The sequence below is a fragment of the Dendrobates tinctorius genome, unplaced genomic scaffold (assembly GCF_039654945.1).
Source record: "Dendrobates tinctorius isolate UK_male_01 unplaced genomic scaffold, ASM3965494v1 ptg000008l, whole genome shotgun sequence".
Lineage (NCBI taxonomy): Eukaryota > Metazoa > Chordata > Amphibia > Anura > Dendrobatidae > Dendrobates > Dendrobates tinctorius.
In genome coordinates, this window is record NW_027361676.1 from 26455 (window position 1) to 40069 (window position 13615).

The 13615-nt window shown below is 44.8% G+C and overlaps 1 protein-coding gene across 1 annotated transcript in view; it reads left to right on the forward strand.

The window, feature by feature from the left end:
* MMAA (metabolism of cobalamin associated A) overlaps positions 1-13517 on the forward strand; it is a 31284-nt gene extending 17767 nt beyond the window's left edge. The window contains exon 6 of the mRNA XM_073576145.1: positions 13085-13517. Coding sequence (XP_073432246.1) covers positions 13085-13372 — 288 coding nt within the window. The 3' untranslated portion in view covers positions 13373-13517. The remainder of the gene's footprint in view (positions 1-13084) is intronic.
* Positions 13518-13615: the final 98 nt, after the last annotated feature.

Here is a 13615-nt window from a genome sequence, read left to right on the forward strand (position 1 = left end):
ACATGATAATGGTAAAATTTGTTTGATATGACTTATTATGCAAATTGTCTCTTCAGAGAGGAAGAGGACTAGAACTCTAGTGCCACCTATTGGAAGTTACAATCCTAAAAGTCAGTGTTGACCCTTTAACGAGCCTTATTACTGTTAGCGTGGGTGGTTCAGGAGCCGGAATCTCCAGGAGTGGACCCTCTGGGCCGTAGCACCGAGGGGCCCCGGGCGAGCTGCCAGGTGGAACCGACCCCTATACAGGGACCGTTAGGAGCAGGCCCAGGGGTTCAAGTACCACGGTAGCCGGTACCGAGAGGGGCGGCTCAGGATGGACTGGAGTAGGAGTGCGGGACTGAAGTGTAGACTGTAAGGCTGTAACGTGGAGAGATGGCTGGAACGAAACAACGGAGGCAGGACTGGAGTAGGATGGAACAGGAACACAGGGACAGGACTTGAGTAGGACTCTAGGAATGTGGATAGCTGGATGGAGCGGGAACACCGGAGGCAGGACTGGAGTAGGATGGAACTGGACTGGAGTAGGACTGTAGGAATGTGGATAGCTGGATGGAGCAGGAACACCGGAGGCAGGACTGGAGTAGGATGGAACAGGACTGGAGTAGGACTGTAGGAATGTGGATAGCTGGATGGAGCAGGAACACCGGAGGCAGGACTGGAGTAGGATGGAACAGGACTGGAGTAGGACTGTAGGAATGCTGGAGCAGAGCAGGAGGGAACTGGAACAGGACTGGAGTAGGACGGAGAAGACGGCCTGATATGGCCCCGTCTGGTCCGCCATTGGTCCGAAGGTGCTTCCGGTTCAGGGCAAAGCCGGAGCACAAGAAGCAGAAGGGAGGCGCGGCCTGTGGCGCATGCACATTGCATGCAGGGATGGCGTTGGCCGCAAGCTCGTCAGAGGCGACCGCCGTGGCTGTTGGGTGGAGAGAGGCTGCGGCGTGGGAGCGGAGGCCGGGTGAGTATGACGGAGCGGTGTAACAATTACATGACTTAGGATAAAAGCCAAGCCAGAATCTCAATTTGCAGACACTGTGTTTCGGGGTACTGCCCCTCGTCAGTGCAAAGTGTGAGATCTGGTTTGGCTGTGAGAGAGGCGTCTGACCGATATCCAAGAAGTATCATTTCTCCTTGCGGAGAATGACATGCTAGGCATGTCAAGATGAGCAGGGCTGTGGAGTCGGAGTCATGGAGTCGGTATAAAATGGTCCGACTCCTAAAATATATAATAAATTAGGTACAGTAGTTCAATGCAGAATGTGCTGAATATTTTTTCATGGGAATTTGGGAAAGTTATGAAATGTCCTATAAATGGCTGTTCTATTCCTGATCTAAGGCTGCATTCACACACAGCGTTTTTGCTGCGTTTTTTGAGGATACGTTTTTCAGCTGCAAAAGCAGATCAGCTTTTTAAAAAACCGCATCACCTGAAAGGTTTTTGAGCTCATAGATAATGTTTTCAATAGCAGAGCAGATTTCTAATCTGCTTTTATCTATCCATTTATCCATATCTGTCTATCCATATCTTATCTGTACCAAAAAGAATGAAAGTCAGGTAGCACACAGACTAAGGGTACCGTTACACCTAGCGATGCATCAGCGATCCCGACTAGCGATATGACGCGGTCAGGATCTCGCACAGGCAGATCTCACCAGCGACATCGCTGGGGACGGGGATCGCTACTTACCTGTCAGACGCGGCGATCCTGCATCCTCCTGCCCGCCTCCACGCGTCGCCCGTCGGCGCCACAGGAAGCCCAGCAGGAAGTGGCCGACGAGGAATGGTCCAGGAGCTTCTCGCACGATCAGCGATAATCAGCGGGGGAGCCGGTCGGAGGTAAGTACCACATGCAGCGATATCGCTAGCAATATCGCTGCAACGTCACAAAATCGGTGACTTTACAGCGATATTGCTAGCGATATCGCAGTGTGTAACGGGGGCTTAACACTTTTTTTTTTTTTTTTTTTAGCACCAGTCAGGTACACCTCATAGCTGCCCAAAAGGACGCCCAGGACAGGCATTGCTCGTCTTCAGTAACACATCAACATCAATTGATAGTTGGAATAAATAGACTGAATTCACCACATCTTAAGGTGCAGGATTTATTTTCAAGTGTAGGGGTGTGCAGTATAAGGTTCTGCAGCAGCTGAGGTGTGGAGTATGAGATTCTGTGGAACAGTATGAGGTTCTGCCACCCCCTAGTTTTGATCCTGGCTAAAACCGTTTCTTATAGATATGGCAAACCCTCAGCTAACTCTAAATGAAGGTCAGTGGACACAGGTGGCTGAATTGAAGGAATTGCTTAATCACCTATTTACTGTGACTAAAAAATTGCAAGCTGAGGATTTAACTCCTGGCATTTTCATAAGGGAGTGGAAGAACTTGCTGTTTTGCCTGTCCCAAAGAGGAGATTTAATCGCAGATGGCATTTCTGCTTCAATGAAATGGAGAGACACAGGTATTGGAAAATAAAAATTTTCTGGCAGCTGTTTATGTGGACCCAAGTCATCATATATTGCTTGATGATCAACAGCTTACTAAGGCTAATTTCACACATCAGTTTTTCGCCGGCAGGCGCGATCCGGCATCGCTCCGGATCCGGCAAATGTTATGGAAAACTGGATGTGACGGATCCGGTTTTCTGCCGGATCCATCTTGGTCATCAGACCAAAAACCGGATCCGTCTCATCCGTTTCATCCGTTTTTCCATCCGTTTTCCGACGGATTACACCGGATCCGGTTTTTAAAAACGCCCCTTGGGGGCTTTGAAACGGGATTGGCTGCTGAAATCTATATATACCGTGTTCCTACAGCCCATCTTTGACAGGTTGAAGAGGAGAAACTAGGTTGGAGAGAAGAGCAAGTGACTGGCGAAGATGGATGTTGTGATTGCAAATATTTTGAAGAATGTGGTGGATTTTACAGCGGAGGTGAACCGTTTGAGGGTGATTGTTTTGGAGAAGGAGAGAGCGAGACAGCAGTGCATCAGGTATCAGCGACGCCGTTTGTGGATCCACCCCATCACAGCCAAGAGAATGACGCGTGGGGTCTATTCTACACTCTGCATGGACCTTAGACAAAACCCGGAGAAATTTTTTGCATATGTTCGCATGAAAATGGAGAATTTTGATTACTTGGTGGAGCGCTTTGCACACCTCATAAGAAAAGCGGAAACCTATTGCCGCTTCTCCGTTTCACCCGCAGAGCGTCTGATGGTGACTTTAAGGTAAGCCACATTTATTGGATATGCTCGCATCTGAGCACACTTTCACTGAAATCTTGTTGGTGGTAGTTTGTATCTCCAAGTGTTATAGCTGAGTTTTGGAATGTAATGCTGTGATTTTAAACTAATTTATTTTTTTTTAATTCCCCACAGATTTCTTGCAACTGGAGAATCCCTTTCGTCACTGCATTTCCAGTACAGACTCGGGATTTCCACCATATCTGGAATTGTGAAGCACACATGCCGTGCACTGTGGGACTCCTTAGTTGAAGAGTTTTTACTAGAGCCCACAACAAAGAGGTGGATTGAAATTGCTGAAAAGTTTCTACAGATATGTCAGTTTCCGAACTGCTTGGGCGCTGTGGACGGGAAACATATCCGCATTGTAAAGCCAGCAGGATCGGGATCAGAATATTTCAATTACAAGAAATATTTTTCCATTGTCCTCATGGCCATCGCTGTCGCGGAATACAAATTTATTGCTGTTGATATTGGGGCCTATGGCCGCTCCAATGACTCTCAAGTTTTCAAACTGTCTGCCATGGGGAGTAAATTGTATGGAAACACCTTCCAGTTCCCATCCCCTAGACTGCTGCCGCAAACATCTGGTCCATCTATGCCTTTTGTCTGTGTAGGGGATGAAGCATTCCAGCTGTCAGAACACCTTTTAAAACCGTACTGAAGCAGAGGATTGACAAGAACAAAACGCATTTTTAATTACCGCCTAACAAGAGCAAGAAGAATGGTGGAATGCTCCTTTGGTATTCTGACAGCCAAATGGCGGGTCCTATTGACTGCGATCAACCTCAAGACTGAAACTGTGGACGAGGTGAACAAAGCTTACGTGGTACTCCACAATTTTGTTATGTGCAAGGAACCCATTTCCATTGAGGACACCTCTGAAGAAACAACCTTGCAAGATTACCAGAACATTACCAATAGAAGTTCTGTGACGGTGTCACGAATGAGGGACAATTTTGCACAATACTTTGTCACCTCAAGGCAGAATAGACTGGCAAGATGACAGAATTTGATAAATTTCTGCCCTTAACCAAAGTTGTGTTCCTTCTGTACCAACAGTATATACCTTTTCCAAACAAAGTTGGCTATCTTGTCGTCTATCTTGTCGTGGTTTAACTATTTTTACCTTTTGACCACAGTTGTGTACCTTGTTGTGTTTTAGGCAAAGTCTTTCACCTTTTAACAAAAGTTGTGAAATCCCCAACAAGATACACAACTTTTGGTAAAAGGTGAAATACTTTGTCTAAAGGAGGTTTTACACATAGCGATGTCGCTAGCGATATCGCTATAACGTCACCGCTATGTGTGATACTTCCCTCCGACCAGCTCCCCCGCTGTCCATCGCTGATCGCGCGAGAATGTCCGGCTCCATTTCTCGTCATCAGCTTCCTGCTGGGCTTCCTGCTGTGACGACGAGCGACGCGTGGAGGAGGGCGGGAGGACGTCAGGATCGCTGTGTGTGAAAGGTGAGTATCGTGCGCTGTGTCGCTGCTGCATCGCTGTGAGGTCTGCCTGTGTGACAGCTCACTAGCGATCATTTAGCGATGCACCAGCGATCCTGACCGGGTCGGATCACTGGTCGCATCGCTGATGCATCGCATGTAAAGGGGCCTTAAAACACAACCAGGAACACAACTGTGACCAAAAGGTAAAATTTATGTACCTTTCACCCACAGTTATGTACCAGGTTTTGTATACCTTTTTACCTTTTGTCTACCCTGTACTTAACCTTTTTTTATACCATAGTTCGCCTCAGAAATAAAAGACAGAAAGCCAGTGTAAACCAATAATTTAACTTTTATTGAAAAATTTTTGTTTTTACTAAACTGTTAATTGCCCAAAAAATTTTTATTTTTTATTTGAAAACACACATTTATAAATTAGTGTAGTGTGGGGTGGAAATACTGCTGGAGGGGCTGCGAGACACTTCGAGACTGGGAGTGTGGAGAGAGGACTGGGATCGTGGTGGGGAAGGAACAGTTAGAGGTGAAGGGGTGGAAAAGGCAAGAGAATGGGTGGACATGTGGGTGGCAGAACAGGTGGTGGGTGGTGGAGAGGAGGGTTGGGCAGGGACTGGAGTAGCAGATGATGTGGTTGAGAAGTGGTACGGGGAAGGAGTGTGGTACGGGAAAGGAGGTTGGTATGGGGCAGGTTGCTGGAAGTGGGGAGGTTGCTGGTACTGGAGAGGTTGCTGGTACTGGGTAGGTGGCTGGTATGGAATAGGAGGGGGAGGAGGGACAGTGGCTGGAGGGGGTGCAGGTGGAGGAACTACTGTGGTGGGAGGTGTAGGTTGGGAGGTAACCAGCTGTAGAGCACCGTGGCACGAATGCATTACATGCATCTGCTGGGTAGGAGATAGCGTTGCCATGCGCTCCACAACAGACCTGAAAAAGGTGTGGTTTGGAGAAGATCTTGCTTCTGAATGCATTGTTTGCAGAAGTGTCTTCAACTCCAGAATGCTGGAGTTGATCAGCTGAAAGCCTGCGGAGATTTGCTCTGACAAGACTTTGAGATAGTTCTGGAAAGATGCATTCAGATGCAAGAACTCTGGGGCATAGCTCTTTTCCTGACCCCTCTGCCGCTGCCGTCCAGTACCCGCAGGTGTACTAGAGGTGGCAGGGGCAGAAGGGTGGGGTAAAAAAAAGCGATCTCCTCACCAGCAGCTTCATGTAATGTAGGTGGTCACGATGCTCCTGCGCTGGTGGATGGGACAGATGGGTCGAATGTGAGGGAAGGTGCAGATGTGCACCTTGGGGTGCTCGAAGTGTCCCTCGGTGCCGGTCTCCTCAGTGATCGCTGCAGAAGGGTCCAGCCGTGCAGGCTCCCGAGTGCTGGTCACCGTGCTGTGGAACAAAGAGAAAAAAATACAATTAATATACTGATATGCCATTGGCCCTGGCTGAAAAAAAATTTAGACATGTAAACTTTTTTTTATACATGGGATGTTTCATATTTACCTTCTGGTGACCATTGTATCCCGGAGGAACGACAGGGCTCGTGCGTACTTGTACTTGCTCCTGCGTCCTCCAGATCCACTCGGGGCCCGCCTCTCTTTATTGAACTCCTTCTTGAAACGATCCCTCACAGACCGCCACCGCTTCACAATTCTCTCCCCTGAAACGAGAAAGCACAAAGTGGTTAGTATACAACATCAGTGTTTTTTTTAAACCAAAGATTTTTATTATATTCAAATGTCGTTATAATTACATTCAAGCAAAGCTTTCAAATCATCTCCATTGCATATAGAAGAATACACGACATTCAATTTCCTCCCCGTCATAAAAAGAAAAGATAACCTAACCCGACCTCCTCCCTCCCCCCCTTCCCAACTGCAATACAGACTTTCTCAATGTGATTGTCTCCACTGTAACCACACGGCCCAGAGTTTTTCAAAGTGAGCTTCCGTATGTCGCCTTCTATAAATTCTCTCCTCCAATCGGATTACGTTATTCACACGGATAACAAACTCCCCAGTCGTTGGGGGTTCAGCATCGATCCATTTTTGAGCTATCAGCTTACGGGCAATATATAAGAGTTTTGCTATGATGGACTTATAGGCATTCCCCACCGACACCTCCTCCACATACCCCAACACACACGTTACTGGGTCCCTTCCTATATCACATCGGTATATCTTCTCAACAAGCCCTATAACCTCCTCCCAGTATAATGAAAGTCTTGGACAAGACCAAAGCATATGGAGCATTCCCGCAGGTTCATACCCACATCTTGGACACTCCGCATTATCCCTCAAGCCCATTTTCCTCATAAGTTCTGGAGTCTTATATGTTCTATGTACAATTTATATTTGCGATATCCTACCTGGCTCACTCAAAGAGAGTTTAGGTATATACTCTAAAATAGACTCCCATGTATCATCTACTATTTCCCCCACTTCTCTCTCCCATTTAGATTTTACTGTTAGAGGAAACCCAGTCAAGTAAGAATATAATAAATCTCTATAGATGGTAGATATAACACCTCTCGTACCCCCGGACGCACACACATAGTCCAATACCACATCCCTCTGCACCGTCATATTCATTATCTGTTTCTGCGCTTGAAATGCATGCCTGAGACCAAAATATCGAAATTCCCCACTACATGGGAGTCCAAACTCTTCTTTCAAAACAGTAAAAGACTTGATCTCAGACCCCTCCAATAGTTGCCACACATATTGCAAACCTCTCCTCTCCCAATCAATAAAGTCCTTCAGTTTGTATAGTTCAGAAAGGTTCACATTATCCCAGATAGGTGTGTATGTCGTCAATTCCTCAACTCTTCTAAGAATTTTGATATGTTGCCATATTTTGTGCATTAGTCCAAATGTGGGCATGTCCTTCCCTAATCTCCCAAAGTTTCCTGCTTCTAGACTCTGTACCAATGTTCTCTTGTTGGTCAGTTGGGCCAAAACTCTCCCCATAACGCTCAAGTTCCCCTCCTCTCGCCAACCCCTAAAGTGCTGCCCCTGCGTTGCCACAAAGTATATCCATGGATTTGGCGCCGCCAACCCACCCTCTTCCTTCCCCCTTTGCAGTATTTCCAATTTAATTTTTGCTTGTTTTTTTCCCCCAAATCAATTCTCTAAAAATGGTATTAATTTTGTAAAATTTTTTCTTGGGAATCCAAACCGGGGCATTATGGAGGACGTACATCAACTGAGGCATCAGAATCATTTTAATTAGATTTGTCCTCCCCACTATTGATAGTACTAGCTTACACCACGCTGTCATCTTAACTTTAAATTTAACTAGTAATGGGTCCAAGTTTAGTTCGAGAAATCTAGATATAGGCATAGATACCCATATTCCGAGGTATTTAAATTCCTTAACTACTTTCAAGTGTCTAACTACCCCCCCCCCACATCTTGATCTCCCAGCTCTCTATCAATCCCCATGATACATGACTTGTCCCAATTAATTCTCAATCCGGAAAAGTATCCAAATTTCCCTATAAGGCCCATGACCTCAGTCAGTGCTTCTCCGCCGTCTTTTAAGAAAAGGAGTATATCATCCGCGTATAGGGCGATCTTTTCCTCCAATTCCCCATATCTAAAGCCTTGTATTTCTTTGGAGTTACGAATTTTAATCGCTAACGGTTCCATCGCTACAGCAAACAATAACGGTGACAATGGACATCCCTGACGAGTTCCTCTGAACAACCCAAATGCCTCCGAAGTCTCCCCATTAATCCTAATATATCCTTTCGGGTCTACATACAGTAACTTAACCCAGGAGATAAATCTTTGCCCAAATCCCATACATTTCAGTACTGCCCATAAATACTTCCACTCTACCCTATCAAATGCCTTTCGTGCATCCAGTGAGACCACCACCCTTTCCCCCCTATTATCTGCTGGGATTTGAATATTCAAAAAAAGTCTTCGCAGATTAATGGCGGTGGATCTATTTTGTAAGAACCCTGATTGGTCTGGATGTATCAATTTGGGGACAACTCTAGACATTCTTATCGCCAACATTTTGGCTAGTATTTTAACATCTGATGTCAATAACGAGATTGGTCTATAGGATTCTACGGATGAGGCATCCTTCCCTTCCTTAGGAATCACCACGATTACAGCCTCCCTCATAGATCCTGGCAATACCCCCTTTCTCTACTGCCACCTCAAGTACGTGCTTAAGTTTGGGTGCTACAATTTCTATTAACTCTTTGTACACTTCTCCTGGGATCCCGTCAGATCCAGGTGACCTGTCATTTGTTAATGATAGGATAGCCTTCTCTACCTCTTCCACAGTAAATAATTCTTCCAAGTTTTGTTTATCAATGTCATCTAACTTAGGTAGCTCTATCTCTTGTAAATATCTATCCATCTCCAGATCCGAGGCCCTCAATTCCGAGGTATACAGTTCAACATAATATTCCTTAAAACACTCCAATATCCCGGTGGTATCCTTATGGACTGCCCCATCTTTAGTGACAATTTCATATATTTGTGAGGGTTTTTTCTGTGCTGCAGTAATCACTGATAATAAGTGTCCCACCTTTTCCCCCTCTTCATAGAACAATGCTTTTTGGAATGCCCTTTTCTTATCTATCCCTTGTAGGTATAACTTATTTACTTCCTCTTGTGCTTCTTTTAATGCGTTTTGGGTGTCGGCAATACAACATCAGTGTTTCACAAACTCCAATCCTCATGGTTCCCAACGGGTTCATGTTTTCAGGATTTCCATAGTCTTGCTCAAAAGGAAATCATGAAAACATGACCCGTGGGTACAACGAGGACTGGAGTTCGGGAACACTGCTTGACATCAAGCAACGGGGACTGTATATACTTACGCTCTTTAATCTGAGCCCGAGCTTCAAGGTCCGGTCCTCCCAGCAGTCCACAAGGAGCGAACAGATTTCTTCCCAGAGCCATCGGGTCACAATTAGATCAGCATGCCGGCAGTCAGCCATATTCCAAAGCGGCTCCCTTTCTCTAACAAGATCGATGAGGTGGTCCACATCAATCCCTCCATCCTCACCGTCAGAGTCGGGAGCACGCTGTGAATTCTGTTAAAGAAAAAGAGAAAATTAACATAATTAGCCTCCACACTTAAAGAAATGAAAAAAAAGTGCAAAAAAATCAAATAAAAAATATTATACTTACACGCTGGTGACCGCCGCGTTGCTGTCGCCGACGACCCTGGGAGGCACTGCGAGGACCTCTTGGCCGAGCACCAGATTGGGAAGACTAGAAAAGAAAAGCAAAAAAATTATGTGGATATAGGCATATGTGTTTGCTGTGTGATATCTGCGCTACATTGTTTTCTATGTGTTGTGTGTAGTGTGATGTAGTGTTTCTGCGTTTGATGCAGGAAACTTACCAATTGCGAGCCCACTCCAGGTATCTGTCCACCCCTTCCTTCTTCTTCTGGGAGCTCCTCTTCATCTTGTGATTCCTGTTTTGAAATAAAAGCCAATGAATAGACATATATTCCAGAGATGATGGATTTTGGAAATAAAAACTTACCGTCAAACGCTGACGATGTGATGGAGGGCTCCCAGAAGAAGATGTGTCCTCCTGCTGGCCAGTCTCCACTCCTGCTGGTGCTGCTGTTGCTGCCGGTGCTGCTGCATCTATAGGGGGTCTTCTGCTGGTGAATAAAGAGAAACAAAGGGCCACTGAATATATTGATATTCCATGGCCCTAGTTTTGAGGAATGGGGGATTTGATAATTACCGTCTGTCATCTGCTGTTGGACTCCCCTCCGCATGGTCACCATGGTCCCTTCGCTTTATTTGGGGTGGTGGTGCTGGTGGTGCAGTAGTCTCCTGCCTTCTCCTGCGGCTGGCTCCTCTCTTGGGTGGCATGTTGGCTGTGGCTGAGGGTCCCACTGCCATGGTTTTATATATGTTTGCTGTGAGCAGGACTACTGAGCATGCTCAGACCAAAAAAACCGGAGCCGGAGACAAAAAACGTTACAGTTGCCGTTTTTTCCAGACGCCGGATTGTGACACATTGCCGGATCCGGCCAAAACCGGACGAAACACATGACCATCCGGCGCGATCCGGCGCTAATGCAAGTCAATGGGGAAAAACCGGATCCGACATTGCATTTCGCCGGATCCGGTTTTCGTAAAAATAGCCAGATCGCGCCTGACGGCGAAAAACTTGTGTGAAAAAGGCCTAAAGGAAAAGAAGCTCTGACTGAGGTAGCAGTTAGGATGAGTGGCCTACAGGAGGACTGCCAGGCGCAAGAAGACTTGGGTCCTGACAGTGCTACTGCTGCCATATCTTCATCCTCATCAGATGAGGAGTTTGACTTTGACAAGTATTTGGATGATATGGAGCAGGCAAAGTGTTGCTGCAAGGAAAAAGATTTCACTCCGTCTCCTATAGCAAGCAGATTGACCATATTTCAGCAAAATGTTTCACTTGCTCTCAAAGAAAAAGAAAAATTCAGCCGTTCATCAAAATTGACTGTGCATGAGGCAATTCCTTTATACCCAGAAATTGCTAGAGATGTTGCCCATGTGGTTACAGCTTTGCCTCCAACCCAAGTTACTGTAGAGAGGTTGTTCTCTGGCCTTAAAATTATTAGGTCAGATTTGAGGTCATCTATGAAGGAGGATCTGATGGAGGCAATTCTATTTCTTAGAACAAATTCATAGACTGCACAAATGTTATTTAGTATGTTTTTGTTGAAAACTGTTTTTTGTCACTTACATAGTTTATTACATAGTGTTATATACTGTGTGTGTGTGTGTGTGTGTGTGTGTATGTATATATATATATATATATATAATCGATATTACATAGTTTATTACATATTTACAATTTATTACAGTTTTTTGTTTTAAAGTTGTATTCCAATAAATATATATTATTTTCTATCTAAATGTCTTGATTATTGTATCATAAAAATGATTAAATGTCTGATGTTCACATTGTACTACAATACATTTTTCACTTAAATATAAGCAATATGTGTTGGAGGTGGAGTCGGTGGAAAGGAAATTGAGGAGTCGGAGTCGCAGGTTTGGCTTACCGACTCCACAGCCCTGGAGATGAGGAGCCTTAAAGCTGCAGTGCTCCTCTGGGAAATATGCTAATTATGCAAATTGTCTCTTCAGAGAGGAAGAGGACTAAAACTCTAGTGCCACCTATTGGAAGTAACAATCCTAAAAGTCAATGTGGACCCTTTAACGAGCCTTGTTACATGACTTAGGATAAAAGCCAAGCCAGAATCTCAATTTGCGGACACTGTGTTTTGGGGGTACTGCCCCTCGTCAGTGCAAAGTGTGAGATCTGGTTTGGCTGTGAGAGATGCGTCTAACCGATATCCAGTGCCACCAAGAAGTATCATTTCTCCTTGCGGAGAATGACCTGCTACTTCCAATAGGTGGCACTAGAGTTCTAGTCCTCTTCCTCTCTGAAGAGACAATTTGCATAATTAGCATATATTATTTTTGAAAGTATTGGAAATTTGCCGAAAATTTCACAATTTTTAATATATTAATTCTTATGCCCTTAAACCAGAGCGTTATGTCACACAAAATAGATACCATTGGAACCATGGAAAACGGCGGACACGCTGGTTTCCAATGTAAACAGTGGATATCCAGGAGCCGTGGCTCTTGGATACCCGATGTTTACCTTGGAAACCAGCCGCGCGGTTCCTGGATACCCGCTGTTTATCTTGGAAACCAGCGTATACGCCAGTTTCCAAGGTAAACAGCGGGTATCCAAGAGCCGCGGCTTATAACTCTTCCATCTCTTCTATACGCATGAGCGTCCAGCCCGGCAATGCACTTCTATGCCCTCTGTGAGGGAACTGCTGACTCCTTTTTCAGTGGCTTATCTTACAAAAAGGACAAAAAAGGTCCGACCTTTGGAAATCCAACGTGCGGGAACCTTCTCTCCCTAGCATCATCTGTCACGGAAGAATCCGGAGGCTACCATACACATTAGGTGGCCGGCCGATTTTCTGGTTTGGACAACTTCGGTCTAATGTGAATCAGGGCCTTTAGATGATTAAAGCTCTGGTATCACTTAGGTTGCATCTCCAATTTTCCTGCATAATTGAGTGACAGTAAAGTAAAACTTTGCTAAACTTCTCAGGTAATTCAGTAATTCTACAGTCCTTGTATCACAAAAATATAAGGTAATCTTAATCTAGAATAAAGCCAAGAATTTCAGGATCACACCTATTCAAAGTAAAACTGCATGCTATCATATTACTGGATTAAGTCACAACTGTATGTTGTGAACCTTTGTACCTATATAATAGAAATGGGGAAAAAGCGGCGTTCAGGAACAATAGTTTATCCAGCTTTAGAAGAGCATTTTATGTTCTTTTCTTGCGTTGCCCGTTTCATTAAATGATCTATTGCAGGTTCTACGCATTTCTGCTAAGACTGGAGAAGGCATCCCAGAGTTGTGGAAGAAGATGACGGACTTTCAGAATATGATGATCACTAGTGGAGAACTTATAGCCAGGCGTAAGAGTCAGCAGAAGGTCTGGATGTGGAGTCTTATTCAAGAAAATGTTCTCCTGCACTTTAGGAATCATCCTGCAGTTAAGGATCAGATACCTGTCCTGGAGGAGCAGGTCCTTGCTGGCGTCTTGTCGCCGGGTCATGCAGCGGACATGCTTCTCCAAGCATTTTCTGAAAGCAGCTGAAATATCAGACCCATCCTTGTAAATAAAATGAGCACATTAATTAGTCAGAATGGTCCATGTCAATTGTCAGATTCTTGAAAACTCGTGATAAAATCCTAATGTAGATTTTTAACTTTTTTTTTTATAAAAAATATTAAATTCCTAACTTTGTGTGTTTTTCAATTTGACCTTAATGACATGTATATTAGCTGAAGAAAGAAGTATTATAACTGTGTGATGAATATTGAAGAATTTATAGCAAAC